General features: G+C 32.5%; 2 protein-coding genes across 5 annotated transcripts; one reads left to right on the forward strand and one right to left on the reverse strand.

Moving 5' to 3' along the window:
• Positions 1 to 258: 258 nt before the first annotated feature.
• LOC109604248 (protein pinocchio) lies at positions 259 to 22,401 on the forward strand. Of its 4 annotated transcripts, none has more exons than XM_020020788.2 (6): positions 259 to 1,011; positions 1,893 to 2,022; positions 4,011 to 4,064; positions 20,491 to 20,548; positions 21,445 to 21,697; positions 21,760 to 22,401. In XM_020020788.2, exons 2-6 carry the CDS (start codon positions 1,893 to 1,895, stop codon positions 21,895 to 21,897), a joined length of 633 nt encoding a protein of 210 aa, XP_019876347.1. In that variant the 5' UTR covers positions 259 to 1,011; the 3' UTR covers positions 21,898 to 22,401. The 4 variants fall into 4 exon arrangements, with proteins under 4 accessions (XP_019876347.1, XP_049822199.1, XP_019876341.1 ...); XM_020020782.2 differs by lacking the exon at positions 259 to 1,011 and adding an exon at positions 1,462 to 1,608; XM_049966242.1 differs by lacking the exon at positions 4,011 to 4,064 and having other exon boundaries at positions 263 to 1,011.
• LOC109604236 (regulator of microtubule dynamics protein 1) lies at positions 2,529 to 3,855 on the reverse strand. Its single transcript, XM_020020771.2, has 2 exons — positions 3,150 to 3,855; positions 2,529 to 3,098 (listed from the first exon to the last, which is right to left on the reverse strand). The coding sequence occupies exons 1-2, from the start codon at positions 3,556 to 3,558 to the stop codon at positions 2,569 to 2,571; spliced, it is 939 nt and encodes a 312-aa protein (XP_019876330.1). The 5' UTR covers positions 3,559 to 3,855; the 3' UTR covers positions 2,529 to 2,568.
• Positions 22,402 to 22,642: the final 241 nt, after the last annotated feature.

Here is a 22,642-nt window from a genome sequence, read left to right on the forward strand (position 1 = left end):
TGGTGGCACTAGATTTTTAAGTATAATTTAGAAAAGTTTGGAAACATATTGTATTTATAACTTTTTATTTATCTTTTATTATACAGAATTAAAAAATAATCAATGACACTGTACATATGCACTGTGGGTTGCATAAGAATGCAATGCACAGAATATACTGGATTAGCATACACAGTCAAATAATGTTCTACTTGTTGCATAATAATGACAATAATGTACAATATTTAAGTATCATGCAATATATATTATCCACTTTTATCATTCCAGTCTAATGTTACAAACGAAAATAGAAACTAAACATTAAATCCTGACTAACGCGGCGATAAATTATGAAACGGCAGAGTTAAAATAGAAAATTAAAACGGTGTGTTATTTTTAGATTGTTTCCAACCGACAGTTGTGACATCGAATGTAATTAAATAATTTTATCATTCCCCTCGTAGACTATAAATAAAGCGGCGCCGTTTTTTCGTGGATTAGAAATATAAACCTGCATAAACCATGTTAAAATTTACTATTGCTAGAAAAGTAAAAGTTGTAAATTCTGAAAGTCAACAGAACCGTATTTGAACAAATTGCTCCGTATAAAATAATAATAATTACATATTTTACATAGTACATTACCAACAGAAATAGAAAAACACCTGTTAATTTTATACATTTCAGTTGTCGTGTTAAGTTGGCAGTAACAAATAAGTTTTGCGGCTCGATCATTGTCAAATTGTGACAGTTTTAAAAAAAACAGAATATCAACAATAACAATCACAATAAAACACATTTCATGAATAAAAGTGCCCTTAATAAAAACGAATAGCTTGGCGTAATTCTAGAAACGAGCTAAATAAACACTAAACGGGAGTGGAAAACACCTCGCACACAGAAGGAATATTTGATCGTTGCATTCGCGGCGTGTCTACGACCTTAACGCGCTGGCGAATGCACTGCCAGTCGGGCTAGCGTTTAGTGCGGACGTTGTGAAGAAGTGCATACGAAGATCACCACTGCCTCAAGGTAATTTTTTTGCGTTAGCAACAGTTGGTTTGGTGAGGTTAGGTTCATTCCGTTTGGCACCACATTTTTATCGCGTTGTTAATACATATTAGTGTTCACATGAGCCACCGAACAGACGGTTTTCGGGTGGTTTTGCACAGAGCAAAGCGCCTTAACATTATAAATTGTGGAATTTTTGCGACGCTTTCGTTCCACTTATCAGGTTCACTATTATTCATTGTTTCACGCGTTATTTTATTACTGAGTGCATAAAAATGCTATTAGTAACGCTCTAATAATCATCTTATTGTTATCAGTATTTGTCAAAAATTCAATCTAAATCCACAGTTTAGTTTATGAATTCAAATGTCAACAGCCAACACAACCGAAACAAAGGTAAACTTGTTATGCAGTTGTCAAATAATAAGAAAACCGACCATCTCGACTTATTCATTTGTTTGTAAAATATTGTACAATGGAAAAGTAAATATAAATTATTTTTAACGGTCAATAAATTTGTCTTTCATAATGAACCGACTGCAAACAATTTTAACTGGAGATATTCAATTTCCATTCGAACAATAAGCCAATTTTAAACTATTAATTTACATGACAATGGTAAGTTATCGCTTCGTTCTAAACCTGAATATCGCATTCCCAGACATTCTAGTTTAGATTTTCAAATGAACCGTTCTCTTGATTGCTTTCACCGATTCTAATTTAAAAACAGAATTTCCATTAGCGGGAACAACCGAAAAAAAAACCCGAACCGTAATTGTCACGTTAATCGTCTATTAACCAAAGTCAAGAACCGCATCGTCGAATTTCGCAACGGAAAATTTTGCGCAGAAAAAGTTCGCTGACCGGTCACAAACACAATACAAATCTTTATTTATTTTCAGATGTTGCGAGTCGAAAGCAACACCAACTTGGAAGGCTTCACCGAATTCGAAGAGGACATCTTATTCGACGACGATGATCCGGATTTCGATCACACAACTCCTATTCACAACGTGCCAATTTTATTCAGAAGTGAGTCAAATTAGATGATTGAACCGTCACAATTAAAAGCGTATAAACTGAACGTCTTTAATTAACTGCTAACTGTTTGCGTGGTAATTGACTGTTACAATAATGGCTTTGTGATTTAATTGGGTGTCAGAATTCCTGGTGCTTATTATTTACAGTTAAATCTGCCACAAAAAAAATAAACGGCAGTGATAAATGTGGCATCGTGGCTAGCGACGTTCCCATTTCGCCGTTCTAAAAGTGCAAGGCGCCCGGTTGCAACACGCTGATTGCAGAATTGCAGAGAGACAAAACGATCTCCGGACACACTTTCGTCGTTGATCGATACGCGAATTCTGCAACACAAACACACGGTTATCTCGCATCGGTTCAATTGGGTCACGCCGTACATAAACACCGTCTCCGATCGATTTTATTTATAGGTTTCGAGATGCGAGATGTTTTTTTTTTTGAGGCAGGAAATGCTCCCGGCTCTCAGCCGCCGACGGAATTCCAACTGCAATCGTACATTGGTTGAATATACTTTAATAAGACACAGAAAAGAACATGTCAATCAGTAAAACCGTAACCGTGCAAATGGCTGGTGTACAAAACGTCCTTGCCTAAGTCGTACTTCTCCATCCGGTCGATGATCTGTCTGGCCTTGTACGCGTACCGCTTCTCCGTCTTGCCGTTGGTGCCCAGATTCATCGCCATCGTCAGATAATATTGAGCCCTATAGTACATCTTCATCTTGATGCACACGCTGCCTAAATAAAAAAGATTTGGCACGAAGCAGCGAGGTTGCAGCTCTTCGGCCCTCTGCAGATATTCGTAGGCTTCGCGGAAGCTGGCCTGCGACGGTTCGGCGTACAGATGTCTGGCGATGAACCGTTGGAAGCGGGACATATTGCACAGTTCGTAGGTCATCTTCCCCAGCATGTAGTACACGCAGAAATCATTGGGGTTCAGTTGTGCGCTCTTGAGCAGATGCTTCTTTATGATCGGATATGATTTGATTCTGTATTCGAGGCCTTCCAAGCCTTTCGCCTCGTTCATGATGATCGCCATCCATTTGTGAACGCTGGCGTTGTCTTCACCTGAAAACCGGCACTTCCTAGATCAAGATTATGCCAGTTAAATGAACTGACCTGTGGTTATGCTGCTCTCCAGGACGTCTCTAGCTTCGAGAATCATGTTCCTACGGACGCTGTCGCTGAAGTTCTCCTGCTCGAGTAAGAAGAATATGCTCCTGGCAACGCGCCATTTCACCTCGACATTGTTTTGATACTTGAGCCGGTTGAGCAACTCGTACACCTCCACGTATTTGCCCTCCTCGAACAGTTTATCTGCCAACGATATAACATCTTTTTGGTTGTTGAAAAGCCAATAGCGCAAATAGGGCTGTTCTTGCGGCTTCTCGAGGAACGGGTTCAGGTGCTTGAGGTTACCAAAGAAGGCCAAAAAGCACAAGTACTTGACCTTGGGGAACGCTTCCACGATGAAGCATACTCGCAGAATGTAGAAGAGGGTGACTTTTAATTTTGACATGGCGACCATGTCATTTTTCTGGCCATTGTTGAGGTTTTGTTCTTTTTGCAATAAAATTTTGTGTCTTTAATTTGGACGTAAGTTCCCGCCACCAACGGACATATGTAATTATGATTGCGCCGTATCGGTTTTGCAATGACTACGTATTATACAGTCATTACGGTACATATTTCCATAATAATGTTCATTATTTGGTAATTAATTTTGTGTTCGCTTGGCAACAGTAGATAAACGTAGTTAGACAAAAAGCGCATTATACAAAATTAATTTTTTATGTAATGGCGATACTTACTTGTAATTATAATTTAAGCGAAACAATTTTTTTAGTGCTGAAGCTTTGTAAAAAGCGTCTAGTACGTCATCTATAAATATTTATTAACCTTGCTAAATCATTGACAAGAATAGAACACGTCATAAGTAATAACAAAAGTATATATTTATCGGAATCCATTTAATTGCAGACGAGAAAAACGTGCTGATCGGCGAGGCTCGGATCACACTATCCACTTCCAACGGTGAGTTGCACATCAGATGATAGTAATAATCTTTATTTACATATTTACTTAACTGGAAAAAGTATTCAACTTACTTATTGCAAACAATAATATAGAAAATAGTGTTAAGAACTTTATAATTGATTAAAAGAATATTAACAGATATACATACAAGATAGGTGGTTAAATACAATCACATTGCAAAAAAACATTGGCCGAAGATTTCCTTGATGAAATCAAGCGATATAAATAAGCCAAAAACTCCGATATAGCATAAGGTAGTCAAGATCAATTAAGGAGATCAAACTTGATGCAATCAAGTATCCGACCAAAAAAGAAATAAGATAAAACAATAACAACAACATGCTGCGACTTGGAAAAACTGACCATCCTCAATAACATTTCGACTACATCGTCCTTGGATGCGAAGCAATGTTGGTTTTCGGTTTGCTTGTTGCACAACCGTTTCGGAAACGATTATGCAAGTCGATTTTCACCCGTGGCAATGGAAAACTGTTTGTCTATTTTTACGAGCGCAAATTAATTCTAAAATTGTCCGGCAGGTATTAATGAAGTTAAATTTAAACCATTGTCTGGAGTTTATTAATTAATTTCATTGACGTCAACAGAGAGTTTTCGCTGCTTAATAATGCAAAGGGTGGCGTTTTCCACGTGGTGAATCCGAGGCGATCGATTCCCACAACCCACGTAGGAATATCCCGGGGGAAATTAGGGGGAAACCTACACTTAACCCATTTTTTGTCTCTTTTTCCCTCTCGTTCTTTTGATGTAATTATTATGGTAATTTTTTTTTTACAACTTGTTAAAGATATAGAAATGCAGGAAGTCAGCCTCGCCTTTTGTGTGAGTGTGTGCAAATGTGCATTTTTTCCAGCAACCTAACAATCAATCGAACATGTACATGTTTCGTAATCCGTGCCGGAAACAAAGACATTCAGTAATTCGCACGCCCAACAAAACGCCAACGCCAAACAACGCCCAGACGGTTTTTTTTCCCATTTTTGTACCGGTTATAGTTCTAATATTCGAACATGAGAGAGGGTCGTGTAAGTTCAAGGCTCCGGATTGATTTTCGAAGCTGTGTGACGTCAGTCGTCCCGGAATACGGGCAGGGCGCACCAGTTTACGTCTTGCGACGTCTACGGCGGGATTAATCCGCGTTTTGAGATTGCGTAAGTGCGTATTTATTCGTTGTTTTTGATCGTGCAATTTTGGTTGCATACGTGCTGATTAAATTTTAATTGTGACCGGGATTTGTTGCAGATTTACGACGAGTGTTCAGATAATACAATGCTAAGCCTGAACATGTGAACGGCATTATAAAATTGTCATGTGTTCTAAGTATGCGACTTAAAATGACGATGATTATTTTTTATTATCCATTATAGAAATTCCATGGATTTTTATTTGAATTGCCATACCATTACCTACGTTTATTTGTTATGAGTGGAATTAATTATGATTTAATGTTGAAAACATTCATTTATGATTGTGTTATTCTTGATTTTTTATTTATTATTTAAAGTCTAATACATAAATGGTTCTTAATGATTTGTATAATATTTTTACACTTTTCAATATTCAATAAAAATTTCAAATATATTTTTAAATAATGTTATACATTTTCTAGAATATTGGAAAAATTATTATTATATTATATATGTTATATGTTTATTTTTTATTGAAAAATTTTATATAAATTACAATATTTTTTTTGATAATTTTATAAAGTGTAGTACATATATTTTAACAGGTTAAAAACTAATAAATAATGTTTAATGTGTTTTAGCTTTTTTTCTATTTTTAAAATTTATATTTAACATTTTCAAATCCTTTTGTACATTATTAAGAAATTTAGTTTTTTATAATATTTTATCTTGTATAAACTATAATATATATTAAAAAATAAATTGTATAATTTTTAACACTTTCAGTATATTATTTATTACTATAGTTTTCAAAAATTGTCACAACTTTTTTATGATTTCTAAAAGCTTCAATTATTCTTTATTTTTTATTTATTGTCTAAAGACTAATGAATAATCTTTTATTTTTACAATTTTTAAAACTTATAAATGAGTTTACGTCTTGATGGAGTTTCAAAGATATTTCAAAATAGTTTTCCTTGTATAGACAATATGTGTATTTTTTATATTGAAAAATAACACTTAATTCTGCAGAATGTATAATTTTTTCTCCTTTTAATAATGTTTATAATGTCTAATATATATATTTTAATATGCTGGAACTATTTTTTATTTTAGTTATTACTTGAAGACTCATAAATAAGTTTCCCATTTTTTAAATCTTTAAAGAAACTTTATAAATATTTTCAAAATATCTTTTGTTTAATCAATTTGTGCATTTTTTATATTGAAAATTTTTGTATAAATGTTGTGTATGTTTTTTATCGTATATTGCCGTTTTCCAAATTTTATCAAAAATTTTTTAACATTTTTACAAGTTTTACCATATTTTTGCAATTTTCAACATTTATGAATGAATAAGTTTTTCAATAATTTTTTATATTTTTAAGAAATTATAACTTTTCAAAATATTTTCTCTTGTATAAACAATATTTTAAATTTTTTATTAAAAAAATTTTTATAAATTTTAATGATTTTTATTATACCATTGCAGTTTTCTTTATGATTCCGTTATTCTTTATTAGTAGTTACAACTTAAGAACTATTAAATAATGTTTAATGTTTTTACCATATTTTTGCAATTTTCAACGTTAATGAATAAGTTTTTCAATAATCTTTTACATCTTTAAGAAATATATAAATTATTAAATATTTTCTCTTGTACGAACAATATTTTTAAACCTTTTTATTAAAAAAAATTGTATAAATTTTAATGATTTTTATCATACCATTGCAGATTTCAGAATTTATCAAAAATTTTTCATTTTTTGATAATGTTTATAGTATCTATTATCAACATATAACTTCTTTAAAAATTTTTTAATTCTTTCACCAAGTTCTTTAAAATTTATGAATTGTTGTAATCTATTTCCTTTTTTTTTTGTTTGTATAATTTTAGAATTTCTTTTATGTATTATTTTTTATATTAAGAAATTTAAGTTTTTTATTATTGATATATTTTGAATTAGAATGATAAGAATTTGAAGAGAATTTTTATTTAATAACTTTTTTTAATTTACAATGTATTTTCTTTGTTTTAAGTATTTTTATCATATTTTATATAAACCTTTTTTTGCAAAATCAAGTTTCCCAATAATATTTTACATTATTTATAATTATTTAACATAATTAAACAAAATATTTACAACACGCATTCCAACCGAAACACTTTCACGAATCCCGTCAATTTCGGCACAGTTACAAATAAATTCTCGCATTTGGTCGCACGTTACCGTGAAATAATTTTCGTAATCTAAATTGCAATTTAATTTCTAGAAAACGCTAATTGTGTAAAATTAAAGTCTAATAATCATTTACATATGTTACCTTGTTTTGCATTTCGTCTATCGCATTAAAAATGCATTTTTTTATTTGTTTGTTTAACTTTCCATCAGACATATTAAAGCGTCTGTCATCGCATTATTTATTGACGCGATACGTTTCTAAATATAGTGAACGTTTAGATAGTGCTTTTAGGTGATGGGGCACGCCGAATCAACGAACCTTCCGCGTGACAGCGTCGATTAAACAATTGTCGAAATTAATAAATCACCATAGTCGCAAAAAAGGAAGTCGCCCAAGGACGGTTCGCAACGCGTAAAACTATAGGGGCGTAAACGGTGTCACGTGCGGCGTCGGGACGTCGGTTGCAGCCGTCGTCTGGTCGACGCCGAAAACCGGGTCAATCGATTCACGCCGTGCACCGTGATAATTGCGCACGATCCTCTCAATTTTTCTCTCTCGATCCCGATCACAAGATATTTTACACGAAAACCCGACATTAAATCGGCATGATGTAATATTGAAAGCCTATTTCTGATCGAAACGAAATAATAAAAAAAAAAACACTTTGACCTCGCACGCTTCTGGATGATCAGCAAGCGCGGTGCACGCGTGTAACTGTCGTCATTACACAAGTTTTTCCCTCACAAATACGTACGAAAACGTCGATAAATACTATCGTTTCGTTTCACGATAAAATAGTTAACTAATACGAATAATGTATGTATTTCTGTCTGGCACGTGAAAACAATTACAGCTCGTTTTTCCGCAGATTAAGAATTACTTACTAACTGCAAACAGACAGATATTCATTCTCAGGGAAACGTGATAATTTGTTTATCGCGTTATAACATAGTTGTTTTGTTTACACAATTGATAAGTGACAACCGTTGCAACGAAAACGTTACCAAACGAAATTGATGTGTAAAGAGAACATTGTTGTAACACCTGTGGGAATCCCCGACGGTTTTTGCTATGATTTTCTATATAAAAATCGTTTCCAATAAAATGATACCAGTTTATGCGGTTTGCAATTGATTCTGCGAAATTGTGAGAGCATACATAACTCTCGAAATCGGCGCCTGCCCGATAAAACGTGTTATCTCGGCTACTCCCTCTCCGCATTTCATCTGGCCTCTTTGATTTAGTTGTAATAGTAACAACACGGTTGCACACAAGATTATCGTATGCGTCAGCTGATCGCGAAAACCAGATCCGGCGCCTCCGAAATCGCCCTCTCTCTTTTACTCGGTCACGAAATCCGTACGTGGACGATGATTCATCTCACCATTCACCGTTTTTCCACGCACTCGCTTCGAAATGATTCACGGAATTTGAAAGATGTGTTAGATGATTCCTTAAGGATTCATTTTTGCTGTTGAATCATTGCGTCCATATTATCGTCCGTATCCAAAAACATTGATTAAATGTTTATTTATGATTTGTTTCTCTTGCGATTATTTTCTATTTATATAATTTTGTTCTTTGCTGTGTCACTTAAAATATTCGTTTAATTTGGGAACGATTATTTACTTGTGTTTCTTCATAACATTATTATCTATTTGTTGATGCAGGCAATAGTGTTGCAGTGTTTTAGACACTGATGTAAAGTATAAAAATATTTCTTTAGCATGAAAATCAACTGTGGAGCCTTACTTATGATGCTTCATAATACTTCTCTGCCTCTGTTCTTTATTAATACGAATTTTTATTTAGTGTGATGATCAACTGCGAGAATTGAGGTTTTTGAACTCTATATTGGTTTCCATTTCCAGTAAAAGATTAATAATATGTTGAAATTAAATTTGTTCCATTTACAGTAAAAGATGTTGAAATTAAATTTGTTCCTTGTTCTTTGTTCTGTTATTTATAGTTGGAACCGTATAAATTTGATTTGCGAAAGAGTATTTATTTACTCATGATGCTTCATTGTATTTTTTTATCTCGCTATTTGCCTGTTAATGCATGTATAAAAATTATATTAATTTTGTTGTGAATGATGATGATCAAGTGTAAGAATTGAAGTTTTTTTTGAGAAGGAATTCATTAGCATTCATTTCCAGTGAAAATTGATAAAATTTGTTTTATTTTGTTCTTTATTGAGTCAATTAAGATCATTATATAAATTTAATTTGCGAAAGAAGGTTAACTCATCACACTGTTTTTGTCACTTTTTCAATAGGGTCAATAGGGTTTGAATTTTTATTTAGGATGATGATCAACTGTAGGAATTGAAGTTTATGAACTTTTTATTGGTTTCTATTTCCAGTAAAAGATTGTTAAAATGTTGTCTTTACAATTTGTTCCTTTTAACATTATTTTATATTTAGTTCTATGTTGTATCATTTATAGTTGGAATCGTATAAAGTTGATTTGGGTAATAGTATTTACACATGATGTTTCATTTCATTTTTTTCTGTCACCGTCCATCCATATTTCGGATGGCGATGAAATGTAGGAATTGATTTTTTTTTCGAAGAGGATTTCATTTCCAAGGAAAACATTGATAATTTATTTTTAGTTCTTTGTTGAGTCATTTAAAGTTAGAATTGTATAAATTTTATTTGTGAAAGAAGGTTTACTCATGATGCTTTTGTGACACATCTCTCTCTTAATGCTTTTTCAATTTCTTGTTGATTACCATTCCCACCAAAAGATTGATAAGTTTACTCATGATGCTTCATAACACTCTTTGCTGTCAGTTTATCTTGTTACTGCTTATAGAGTTTGAAAAACTGATGTCTGAAAGTATATTAATTTTATTATGAATCATATCATTTGTGTTTAGGATGATGACTGTGGGAACTGAGGTTTTTCCTCGAAGGAGTTCATTGGCACCTCTTTACAATTATTTCTCTTGCCAATATTTTGCATTTATTTTATTTTGTTCCCGATTATGTAATTTAAAATTGTAACTAGCATAGATTTGATTTGGGAACAAATATTTACGCATGTTAAATTAAGTTTGAGACATTAATCCTAATATATGAAAATTTTATTATCCATATTTAATAAACCAATAAAATATTAATAAAATATATATTTACAATTTATCTCACTTGTCATTATCTATTTAATTTTGCTGTTTGCAGTGTCATTTAAATGTATGTATATGTGTTTAGATTTTTATTCGGCAGTAACAATTTACTTGTGTTGCTTTATTTCGTCAGTTTCTGTTACTTTTTGTCTGTTGATGCATGCAAAAATGGAGCTCGAAACACTGAAGTATGAAAGTATATAAGTTGATTATTTAACAGTTTTGTCGCTGTCCTTTTGCATAACGGATCGTGTACCAATTAAAATTGTGCAACGACGAAAACGTTAATAAAACTTGAACCAAAAATCGTAATTCGGAACAAGGATTCCCGCATGTGTGTGACTCAACCGTAAAAACGAAGAGATTACAAACGTCCACTTAAAAACAAACATAAATAAGTTATAAACATTGAAATGCAAGACATGAGAATTTTTGGCAAAGGTCACATTAAAGGAAATCGATTGTTTCCTTCCTGTCTTCCGAAATCAAAACAAAGACCACGAATGCGAAACGTGTCGTCTATGAAGGTGACTGTTGTAACTTTCTTTTGCTAGAAAGCTGTTAGATCTTCAATTTTGTTAATTATCGTATTTTTTACATTTAAACAACGGTATTATGTGATTCGCCGAATGGAAAAACGATGGAAAATTTTCCAGTGTTGTTGTTTAGTAATTAGCACACAAAAAATTCGATTCGTTAAATTCACGAGATAACGATAGTTTAAACAATTTATTTGCGGTAAGGAAACTTTACCGCCGGCCTTGAACCACCTCGTCCGTTTAATATTTATATTAATTTTCCAAACACAAACAAGGCTACGGGGTGAAACATTACGAAACAATTTTTGACCGATCATTTGAAATGAGGCCGTTGCCATTGGAAAAATGGGAGAGAAAAAAAAAACGGTTGATCGAACTTTAGACAAAGGAGAGACGAGTGAGACCTGTTTCGGTTATGTTGAACCCGACAGGGACCGACATTCCATGCAAATACGCAGGGGTGGATTAAATTAAGTTTAAAACTAAAATTGTTGCCGATTTAAAATGGTAAGTCGATTCACACATCGAACGCACACACAACGGCTAATTACCAATTAGGTCGATTAACATGTCGACGAGCGAAGGTTCCAGAAAACTTGACATGTTTAATTTTTAATTATTCATGTATTTTATTGATTACTACGGGATTTCACACCGTTTTATTTTATCCCCGACCTTCCTCATAAAAATGTTTCGCATTCGTTTTTGGAAATTCGGGTTTTTTTATGTTCAAGGATGAATTTTGCGGAGTTATTTATGCTAAGAAAAAATACGGCAATCTTCCTGGTGAAACTTTTTGCGATTTGTACTTACACCAAGGTCGATAATTATGTAATAGTAAATTGAAAAAACTAGGAAGTGATAGGTTTAAAACTGCGTTTTATCGATTGTGTGGAAATTTTAATTTGTATAAGTATATTGTTTGGAATTTCGTTTATCTTGATCAACGATTTGACTGATTTCTCAGAAATTACTTTTATTTTATGTCTAAAGTGTTTTAAGAATGATAATTGATATTTATTTGTTTAAGATTCAATTTTTTGTTCAAGTACTTTAAATCTTTCATTAATCTTTCGTGAAACTGATGTGTTTTATTATTTTGCAGATATAGACTATTTATTATATATTTTTACCATTTTTAAGGATTTTTCCAAATTTGTCAATATTTACCAGTTTTTTCTTTCATTAGCAACTCCAAAATGTTTCATAACATTTTTAATGCATTAAGAATTAATCAAATTTTGATTTTTCATATTTAGAATATGCAAAGGTTGTCCTAAATTTGTTGTCGTTGGCTGTTACTAGTATTGAAAAACAGACCTAATTATCAAGAGGTCATTTTTTTTAAATAGTTGATAGCCGCGAACAGCATTTAAATGTCTCTGATCTTGTTTGAAATATTACGAAAAAGTATAATTTTTTTGTTTATTTTTTTTTTTCAACGTACTAAACATGTTCTATATACATTTTTTACATGATACAAGTTGCTTACCCTAAACTAAACTTGTCACTGTGTCAGATAGATATCAATATTTAAAATGTAAAACAGTTCGCATATTTTTTGAGATATCCATCTCGTACGCATTATTTACACACACTCCAGTACATTTTCAAGTTACAAAAAACCTCATAAAATTCTTCAGAATAGACTCGTTTAATTGGCGAATAACATTGTTTATCGGTCGTCTTCACCGTGCTGTGTCATGAACGAAGATGCTCTTGGAAGACCTATTGTACAAAGAAGACATCTCAATCGAGATGAAGTTGTTAGGGCCTTTGCACTTCTGCAAGAAGGTCGATCCCAGAGGTACGTGGCAAACTTGCTCCAAACAAGCCAGCCGGTTATTCACATTGTGGAATCGGTGCAGAGACTTCATGAAACCAATTTACATTCAAGACGTGCGGCTGCTGTTCCTGAATTAGCTAAAGCACACAGGAGAATGAAAAGAAACTTTGCTAATGAACATATTAACTAGAACATGTACCAAAGGAGTCAGGTTCTCTTTACAGATGAATGCTGGTTTTGTTTAAGATCAATTGATGCACGACGAGGAGGACAATATTTGAATACAACTGTGGGTGTAGGGAGAGCTTTGGGAGGAGGATCTGTAATGGAAGGGGCGGTATAATCTCAAACCGACATATATGTCCTTCGCGTCTTGGCGAACGGTCCCTAACGGCCAGGCGATACGTTGACGATATTCTGCAACCTATCGTGTTACTTTTCATGAATCAGTATGGGCCAAATTTTACTTTACAACAAGATAATACAAGACCATACACTGCTAGAGTTGTTCTAATTTAATAATTTGGTGGTTATGTAGTGGCCAGCGAATAGGTTCTATATGAATCCGATAGAACATGTTTGGGACATTCTAGGGCGACGCATAAGAAACCGCAAATAACCTTCAAGAATTATCTCAATTGCTTCAGAGAGAATGGAACAATATACCTCAAGACTTGATCCGCCAGTTGATGCCATTAATTCCTCAACGTTGCCCCGAACTTCAAAGTAGAAGAAGACATACTCACTATTAAATATAGGGATATCTTTAATTTTTCGACATTTTATGATGTTACATTAAATTGAATATTAACGCATATTTTCATTTTTGTTACGCCCTTCTCTATTATGATTAAATTCTATAAAATTTATTATTCAGTTGTTTTTATACGGGTATTAGCTATAAATGATCAAAATTACATTTCGATATATTCATTAAATAAAAAATTACAAACACTTCTTTAAGTGATATCTATTTCATTGTGACTAGTTTATCACCTTAAAATTTTAAGGTAAAATGTCCAAGTGGATCCTTACTCTACAAAAGCGTTCATAGTTTTCTCCATTGACATGCAAGCAAACTTGGGCCCCCGTCTTATCCAATTTCGTCGCACTAGTTCCAACGTTCCTCCTTGCTGCTATTCCCGGAGACGCAGATTATAGACAGCCGTTGTGGTGATCCGTTCACGCAATTCACCGATATTTTGTACTTCCATTTGGTATACTTCGGTTGAAACAATAAAAAACCATATCAAAATTGTTTGGGTTACAATAATTGAAAATATTAAGCAATAAACACTGCATAAAAAAGTTGTAAAATAAGATTTGTTACAAACTTTGACATTTTTTATCTCGTTTTCTGTTGGACTTTTATTAGTGCTTATCTAGTGATAGCCAGAGAAATGATACAATACTATTTAATAATATAAGTTTAATTAGAAAATGCACATCTGGAATTAAATTCTTTCTACAATTATTCATTTTGTACCTAAATATAAAAAACTCTACTTAAATTAAATCTTAATCAACATAAGCAACAAAAACGATCGATGGAAATTAATAACCACAATTCATCTAAATTTTATGATTTTTGGTGTTTTAATTGAGGCTTCATTGGTTTTAGATCCGGACTTTACACTGGTCAATCGAGAACTTCAACATGATTATCTGTTAATCAATTTTGAAGGACTTTGGACGCACACTTTATTATTATTATTATTATTAGCACGCATAAAAATATATGTAATTGGTAAATTATCGTTACATATCTCATGATATCTCTATATTATTAATTATTTTCAGTAAGAAAAGTAAACATCAAACCATAACGTTTACACTCGACCGTGTTTCAAAAAAAAATTGTATAGTGTATTAAGGGCTCAAATTTTTATTTTGAGGACGACGAACGTATTGTTTACTATCTGATCCTGTTTTCTTGAACCTGGACTCATCACTCCAAAGTACTCTGTGCCAAATTCTGGAGGGTAATTAATATATTTTTGTGCTTTAGTTTTCGAATATTCTTTTTTGATAGTCCACGACGTCGACGATTGCTCTACTAGACACATTGATATTCATGATCATTCAATTAATTAGTCCCACATAACTAAATATTGAAATTTGTTTTATATACTCCATGGACAAAATTTGAATTAACTTTTCCGAAACTTATCCGAAATTTTTTAACCAGATGTGCACTTCTAAATAATAAGTCGAAACAAGATAAAAAATGTTAAGTTAAGTTTGTAACAAACCTTATTCTACAACTTTTTGTAATGCAGTGTTTATTTCTTAATATTTCCAATTATTGTAACTCAAACAAATTTTATCTTTTTTGTTGTATACCGTACGAAACTACAAAATATCGAAATATCGGTGAATTGCTGCCTATAATCTGCGTCTCCGGTAAAAGCAGCAATGAGGAATGTTGGAACTAGTGCGACGAAATTGGATAAGACGGGCTTGCAGGTCGATGAAGAAAACTTTGAACAGCTTTTATAGAGTAAGGTTTGTTACAATCTTTAACATTTTTATCTCGTTTTCTGTTGGAATTTTAAAAACATAAATAAAATAAGTTATCAGTTGTGTATGCCTTTATTATTTGACTATATTAAATAGTTTGAAATTTATTTTCTTAGCTAAAAGTAATTTAATATATCACAAATTATATATTTTTGGATTTTTTAGAGTTTTAGAGTTAATATTTTTCGACGTAAGTAGCTTATATTAAGTAGAAAAATGTAAGAAGAAAGATTCTATTGTAAAAAATATAAACGAAAAGTAAATATTTGTGAAATGGTTATTGATGTGAAAATGATGTTTGTGGCGATAAACTTAAGTTTTCCTCTACCTGTTGTGGAAATATTCCTACCCCCCTAAGACAACCAATTTGTGGCATCCTGTAGTTGGGAAAATCCCGAACATCCAACTTCGTTATTTATGTTTTGCTCTCAACATTTTATCAGTTTAGAGAATTGTGCAATTTCCACATGTTACAGAATGAAAAATTTCCAATCAGTTAACGAAACGACGTTATAAATAACAACAACAACAATAATAAATGATGTTCACCAGAAATGTACATTCTTAATCTTTAATAACATAATATCCAACATAAAAATTGAAATCAACGCAACAACGGAATTGATAATCGAATTTAATAACGCGTTACGTCGCAATTTCGTCTAGACACTGTTTATTTACCAACATCACATATATATTGACACGGGATGACAAAAGAGTAATAACGAAAATTTTGCGATAATTACAATAGTTGCGCTTTAAATCCATCAATAACAAATTAACACTTCATTTCTGGTGTTTGGACTCGCGTCTATTAATAAAACCGATAAACCGATCTGTTGTTCAATCATTGAAAATACGAGGAATTCACGTGAACATCGCAATTCTAACACATGATTTTTTTCAAGAACATCTACGGAAAGTCCGCGGGTTCATGCAATATTTATATTATATTTTACAAATACTTTCCAACCTTTGTGGTTAGTCGAAAAAATGCATGGGAAAAAATGAGTTTTCGTTTTGGCACAGTTCCAGTTCCTTGTCCCGACGATTTCTTCGACTTTTAGTTGCATCTGTGCTTTAAATTTAGACTTCTTGCGTCTGGGTTTGTAAATTTACGGTCCGAAGTATAAATAAACTGAGTGAAAGACTTTTCGTTCCAGTTACAGATTGTAATTATAGAAAAGTTCTAAGAAATTTGTTAATATTCCATGTGGTTTTTGTTACATGACAAGTTTGTTAAGTGGTTATTATTTTTAAGAAGTCATACAATCAAAATATGATTTATGTTTCTTGAAATTGGGTTATTGAAGTTGAAAATTAATTACAATTAATTAATAAAAGATGTGTTAAAGGTATTAAATGTCTTTTCATGTTATTTAATGCCACATTAAATTGTGTTGTGTTTCCTAAAACCGAATGGTTCTAAAAGACAATAAAATGCAATTAATTACTTCGGCGAATCAAACTCAAAAATAAAATACAAAGAATATATGAATAAAAAATATTGTGTTGTGGGTTTTTGAAATCACTTAATAACGATAATAAAATGATATTCTCAGAAATTGATCATTCATCGAAACCTTAAATAAATATTAATGAAATATTTTTGTATTTAATAAGTCGGACGCCAGATTAACAGAATTTCCAGCAATTCCAGGTAACGCCATTAAATAAAAACAATCAACATATAATTTACGTCATTTGCATAACTAACAACTACAAACGATTACTTTAAAACTCTAATAATGCTTTTGACGTCCGCGATTTTGTACAACTAGTAAATATTTGTACGCGCAGAAAAAAAATCTCATCATTGAACATTCACGTGAACTTTGGTACATTTGCGCGTTAATATTATTATGATTATTTTTTTTTATTTGATTGCAAACAAATCAAATGTTTACTAAACAGTTGACCATTAGATACGTGATTGCATCGCAAATATTTTAAGTTTTCGCGGGATTAATTAACCGAGTTGCGGATTATGCGAACGAACCACAAACACAGGTTGTGAAAGGTCGAGATTTGCTTTATGCAAATTGTTAGATAAGCTTTTTGATTAATCATTTAGCTCTTCAAACTACTTATATCGATTAGTGCCACATTATCGCCGATAAGGTATTGCAAAAAAATTAATTTGTTTTTGGAAATTACTTAACTTGTTAAATATTTGTTGAGATATAAGAAATCCTCCATTCGAATATTTTCATTCCTTATACAATAGAAATTCCAATTCTAAATTCCAGAATACTAAAATAATTTAATCATAAAATATTACGTAGTATTAAAAAAAAATTTAATGGTATATTTAGTTGCCAAACGTTAATATCGCCAAAAATTTAATCACATATTAGGGTGTAAATTTTACAATAGAGAAAAGATGGACATTTTAAACCGTTACATGATTACAAACTATAGTAATTCGGTAATTGTGAGTAATCGAATATGAAAAAAAGTCTTCCTTTACATACTTTCTAACTTTCAAGTATTAAGAGTCACAAAAAACAGATGAAACCTTTATTTAATTATATGGAGGGCTCTTACCGACATTTACGAGACGACAGGCTTGTATCCTATACAGAAGGATAAATGATAAATATACTCATTTATCTGAAACAGTGTTTTTTATACTTCTTTTTGTACATTTTCCTTATTTTGAGCTGTAACTGAAATTAAATCAAACAAAATCTTAAATTTTAAACCCTCCCCATATAAATTCCGACTCGGTAAATAACATAAAACGTTAAATGTTAGTAACCCTGCAGTTCTTATGTTTGTTTAATGAGAAGAAAATCTTGGTTGTCATTTAAGGCTTGTGGTTTTCTCGTAAATGGGAGAGTTAAAAAGCATGTGTTTACTAATTTCAACACTACTTGATATAGGTGTTAGAAGAACAGAAAATTACATTTCTAACACTCCCATACTTTCCTCCTAATTTAAGAACTGAAAAATATGTACAAGATGGACATAATTTCTATGGAAATATCAGGAGCATTGTAATGAAGGCATGCTAAGTGATTATTGCTGTACAGTTATACAAGAAACTGTAGGATGTATTAAAAAATTAGTACCCACTTTGCAGTTCTAACGTAACCCATGTTATTTGGGTTATTTTGTTCTATATAATTTATGTTAAAAATAAAAACCATTAAAATGTAAAGAAGGACGAAATTGTACACTTACAATACACTTTTTCAGACTATATTTATAGAATACGTGGTACTAGATATATGTCTATGGGCACAAGATGTTGGTAAAAGAAGTACCAATCGGAGTCTCGATTTATTAATACTTTAAAATTAGAAAATAGTAGAAAGAGTATAAAAGACAACTACATTTTTATATTTAATTTTTCATAGTTACCAAACGACTATAATTCAAGTTATACAATGATTTTAAAATGTTCATTTATGTTTCTTCTATCATTAAAAAATAAAAATTGAGAAATGATGATATAAAAATACTGTTTTTACAAACTGCACTTGGAGTAAATAATATTTTTTAGGATGTATTTTAAAAACTTTAGCATTTTCGAATTCTGTTTCAGAGAATGCGTATGAAAGATCTCAAAATCTGTAAACTAGTGTTATCAATTGTTTGATTTAAATTTCATTTATTTAGGAAATTATTTCATTGTAATTAAATATAATAAACAAGGAATGTGAATGATCTAGATTTGCGTTATGCAAATATTCGTCAGATAAAGTTTTTGTTTAATCATTTTGCTCTTCAAATAGTTTGTATCACTTAAAACGTCACAATATCTCCGATATGGCTTTGCGAAAAATGCTTTACAATAGTAAATTTAATATTTAATTTGAATACTTCAAATTTGTTGTACTATTACTTTGTTTATGTAAGTATTATATTTATTATATTTGTTCAGATATAAAAAATCTTCCATTAAAATATTTTTTGACATTCCTTAAACAGTGTAAAGTCCAGTTTAATGAAACACGGTTAAAAAATTTTAAAATACTGAAATAATCGAATTAAAAATTTTTAATTAACAATTGTTTGATTAAAATTTAATTTGTTTAGGAATCTATTTTAGCATGTTTAAACTGAAGATTTTATTTATCATCTGTTTTAAAAATAAGTTATTACTTACAAGTTTGGTGTAACTAAAAATTGGGTTTTTACCAGGCAGTTACAAAAATATCTTTTAGAATATGTATTTTAATCAAATTTGCTGATTCAGTTGTTTAAAACATGCTGAGTTGAATGATGAAAATCTCATGTTTCCACAATAAGATTGGAAACAAAACACTTCATCAACAAAAGAAAAAAAAACAATACACGATACACGATAGATTATAATATATCGAATCGTGACAAAATCCACAACAAATTGCATTTAAAAATATGTCGTTTCTCGACTATGTCTATCTATAATATTACCAATTACACATGTAGACTTTAATTTGGCTAACTAACTAATAAACAACAACAAAATTATCCTGTTAGATTCAGTGTGTCATTACTGGCCTTCAACCTTGTTGTTTATTACAAAAAGTGCAATGAAAACATGCACTTTCAACTCAAAAAAATACACATGAAATACTCCGAACTAATGTTTTGCTGTTTTCAACTATTTTTTTACTTTTGCCGCTTATGTTAGCAAAATCGTTGCCGGCACAAAAACGAGAGAAAAAAGGAAAAAGAAAAGGAAAAATTAGAGAGTGTGTTTTTGTCGTTGGTCAGTTCAGCAGTTGGTTCAAAGTACGGGCCTGCGTCGTGGTCGGCGCCGCGCGCGCCTCCGCCACTCCGACACCGCCCCGTCGGGCCCCCCAGTTTATAATCCCTCGTCGGCCCCGCTTTCGAGCCAGTCGATCGGCGAAACTGCACGTAATCGCAATCGCTCGCGCCCACGTACCAAGTGCCCCCGACTCTTTGAACAATTTCAAAAGTGACCCTTCCAAATAATTTCATTTGTGGATTACCCGCTTTAATTTAAACGTAAGTGTTTGTGTATGTGTGTGTGTGCGACACGTGCTATGCGGATTTAAATCACGCTGTTCGCATGTCAGAGTTCATGCAGAAATCAAATGATCTTTTTGAGTTTTGCGACAATTGGGCAGAGGAGAGATTTTGAGTGTTGTTTTTGTTTCAGTGTCGTCTGCGATGTCCCTCGCCAGTGTTCATCCCGTCGAACTCCATTCAAGTCACAGGTCAGTTTCCCAAAAAAAAATAACTCATTTGTTTCGTTGATTTTTTGACCATTGTAAAATTTTGCCGTCGTGTGTCGGTTTCGCGTCCCACTTTCTCTCCCCTCATCATCGCAATAATCGTCACGACGATTTTAACGGTGCTTTCGGGTTTTCCGTATGCGGTTCATGGAATCCCAAACCATCGGTTGGTTTACCTTCACCTTCTGGTTATGTAAAGTCGGTTTTATGTAACTAACCGCATCGGCTGTGCCATAAACTGTTTTTCCATTTTCGAATGATTGTCCTTTGTTATTGTTTTGATTTGTATTAATAATCATAATTCTAGGTAAATTACAATTTTTTATCATGTTGTTGTGATAAAACATCTGTGTGATGTTACCATATCTTTATGGTTTAATTGATGGGGGATTAACCGTTATTAACAGTTAAAATTAAATCTGGACAGTTGAGCGGATATTATTAAATTATTATTTAATTTACCTTGTTGTAGTGTGAAACTTTCTAAACAAAAAATAGCATATTATTTTTATTATTTTGTACCCTTGAAAAAATAATTGCAATTACAATGTCTGTTCCAAAAATATAAATACAAACAGCCAAAACTTGTGATATTTTCGTTCACTTTCCGCATGCCTCATTATTCCCTGCCAAACCACTTAGCAATTACCCCCCAAGGATACACTTCCCTCATTTTATCGCAATTGCAACAAAAAATAATTATACTAATAATAATAAAAATAATAAAGCATATTTAATTTGTTAAACCATTTAATCGCGATCATTCGAAATTCTGACGCAAATGCGTGGCCCGATAACGTCCGTCTAATACCCGCGGAATATTCAAGATGCTTATCGTCTCGATAAATATTCAATGCGGCATTTCAATCGAATTTCAGTTCGTTGCACACGCTGAGCCACAGCCTCGACGACATCACGAACCTGAGCTGGAGCCCTCAGATCCACAGCGACCACGTGCTGACCATCGAGGAGCTGCGCCTGCAGATGTCGAGCTGCTTCACGTGCGGCGTGTCCTGGACGGACAAGCACGTCAGTCTTGACTGTTCCGAGTGTGGCGGCTATGCGGTCGAACGGCCCTGCCTGGCCTGCGACGGTTCCTGCGGATCTATGTGGAAGCGGGACTACAATCAGGTAGAATTGATAAGACGATGCACACGCCGTGCCGGTTTGCTGACTGGTTGTTTTTATTCCAGAGCCACGCTAGCGGCAAAGCCCATTGGATCGGCGATTGTGCGAAAGTCTATCAGGCCACCCAGGCGTCGAAAGAGAAGGCCGCCCTGATCGCCCAGGAACTGAGTACAAGACTGGAGAAGCTGAGTGCCAACTCATGACGGCATTTCACCTTGTAAAACGATAGTTTTATGATTAGGTTTAGGTTCTATCCTAGTACAGGGACTAAAAGAATATTTATTTACGCATGTTAGGTTCTAATGATTTCCACGTTTTTTTTTTCTTTTTTCGTATTGTATTAATTAAGGATTAAGAATTTGTTTTACATTAAAACAGCCCCCACTCCCAGAACTTTGGTTTCCGTCATGCGTTCAAACGTCTTGCCTAAGAGTAAATCGTAATCTCTGTTCGGAATTCAGCAAACAATTGGATTTGTGAATGTGATATATTAAAAAAAATTGCTGCTACTTATTGTCTAATTACGTAATTTTAGTATAACGTGAGACAGATTATTTATATTGTACGACTAGAATTTTTAGGCAAATGTACTTTTATAAATGAATGTCGCAGTTCTTTTGATATTAGGAAAAACTATCCAGTTTTTTTTATTTTATAATGACTGACTTAAATTGTGTTGTAAATTTATTAAATAAAATTTAAATGAATCACCGCATTTTATTTCAACCCAAAATAGTTTATGTAAACAGGTTAGTCTGATGATCTATTTTAGCATATAGAAATGTGACATCACATGGTTATTAGCGTCTTGTGATTTCCACGTCAATTAAAACGTCATTAATTTTGGCAGTCATTGTAAAAACCGTAGGTCAATACACCAAATATAACGTACGTTTCTAGAAGTCACAATAAAGTTAGACGTTCGATTTTTATTTTTATCTTCTTTGC

This window comes from Aethina tumida, chromosome 1 (assembly GCF_024364675.1).
Source record: "Aethina tumida isolate Nest 87 chromosome 1, icAetTumi1.1, whole genome shotgun sequence".
Classification (NCBI taxonomy): Eukaryota; Metazoa; Arthropoda; class Insecta; order Coleoptera; family Nitidulidae; genus Aethina; species Aethina tumida.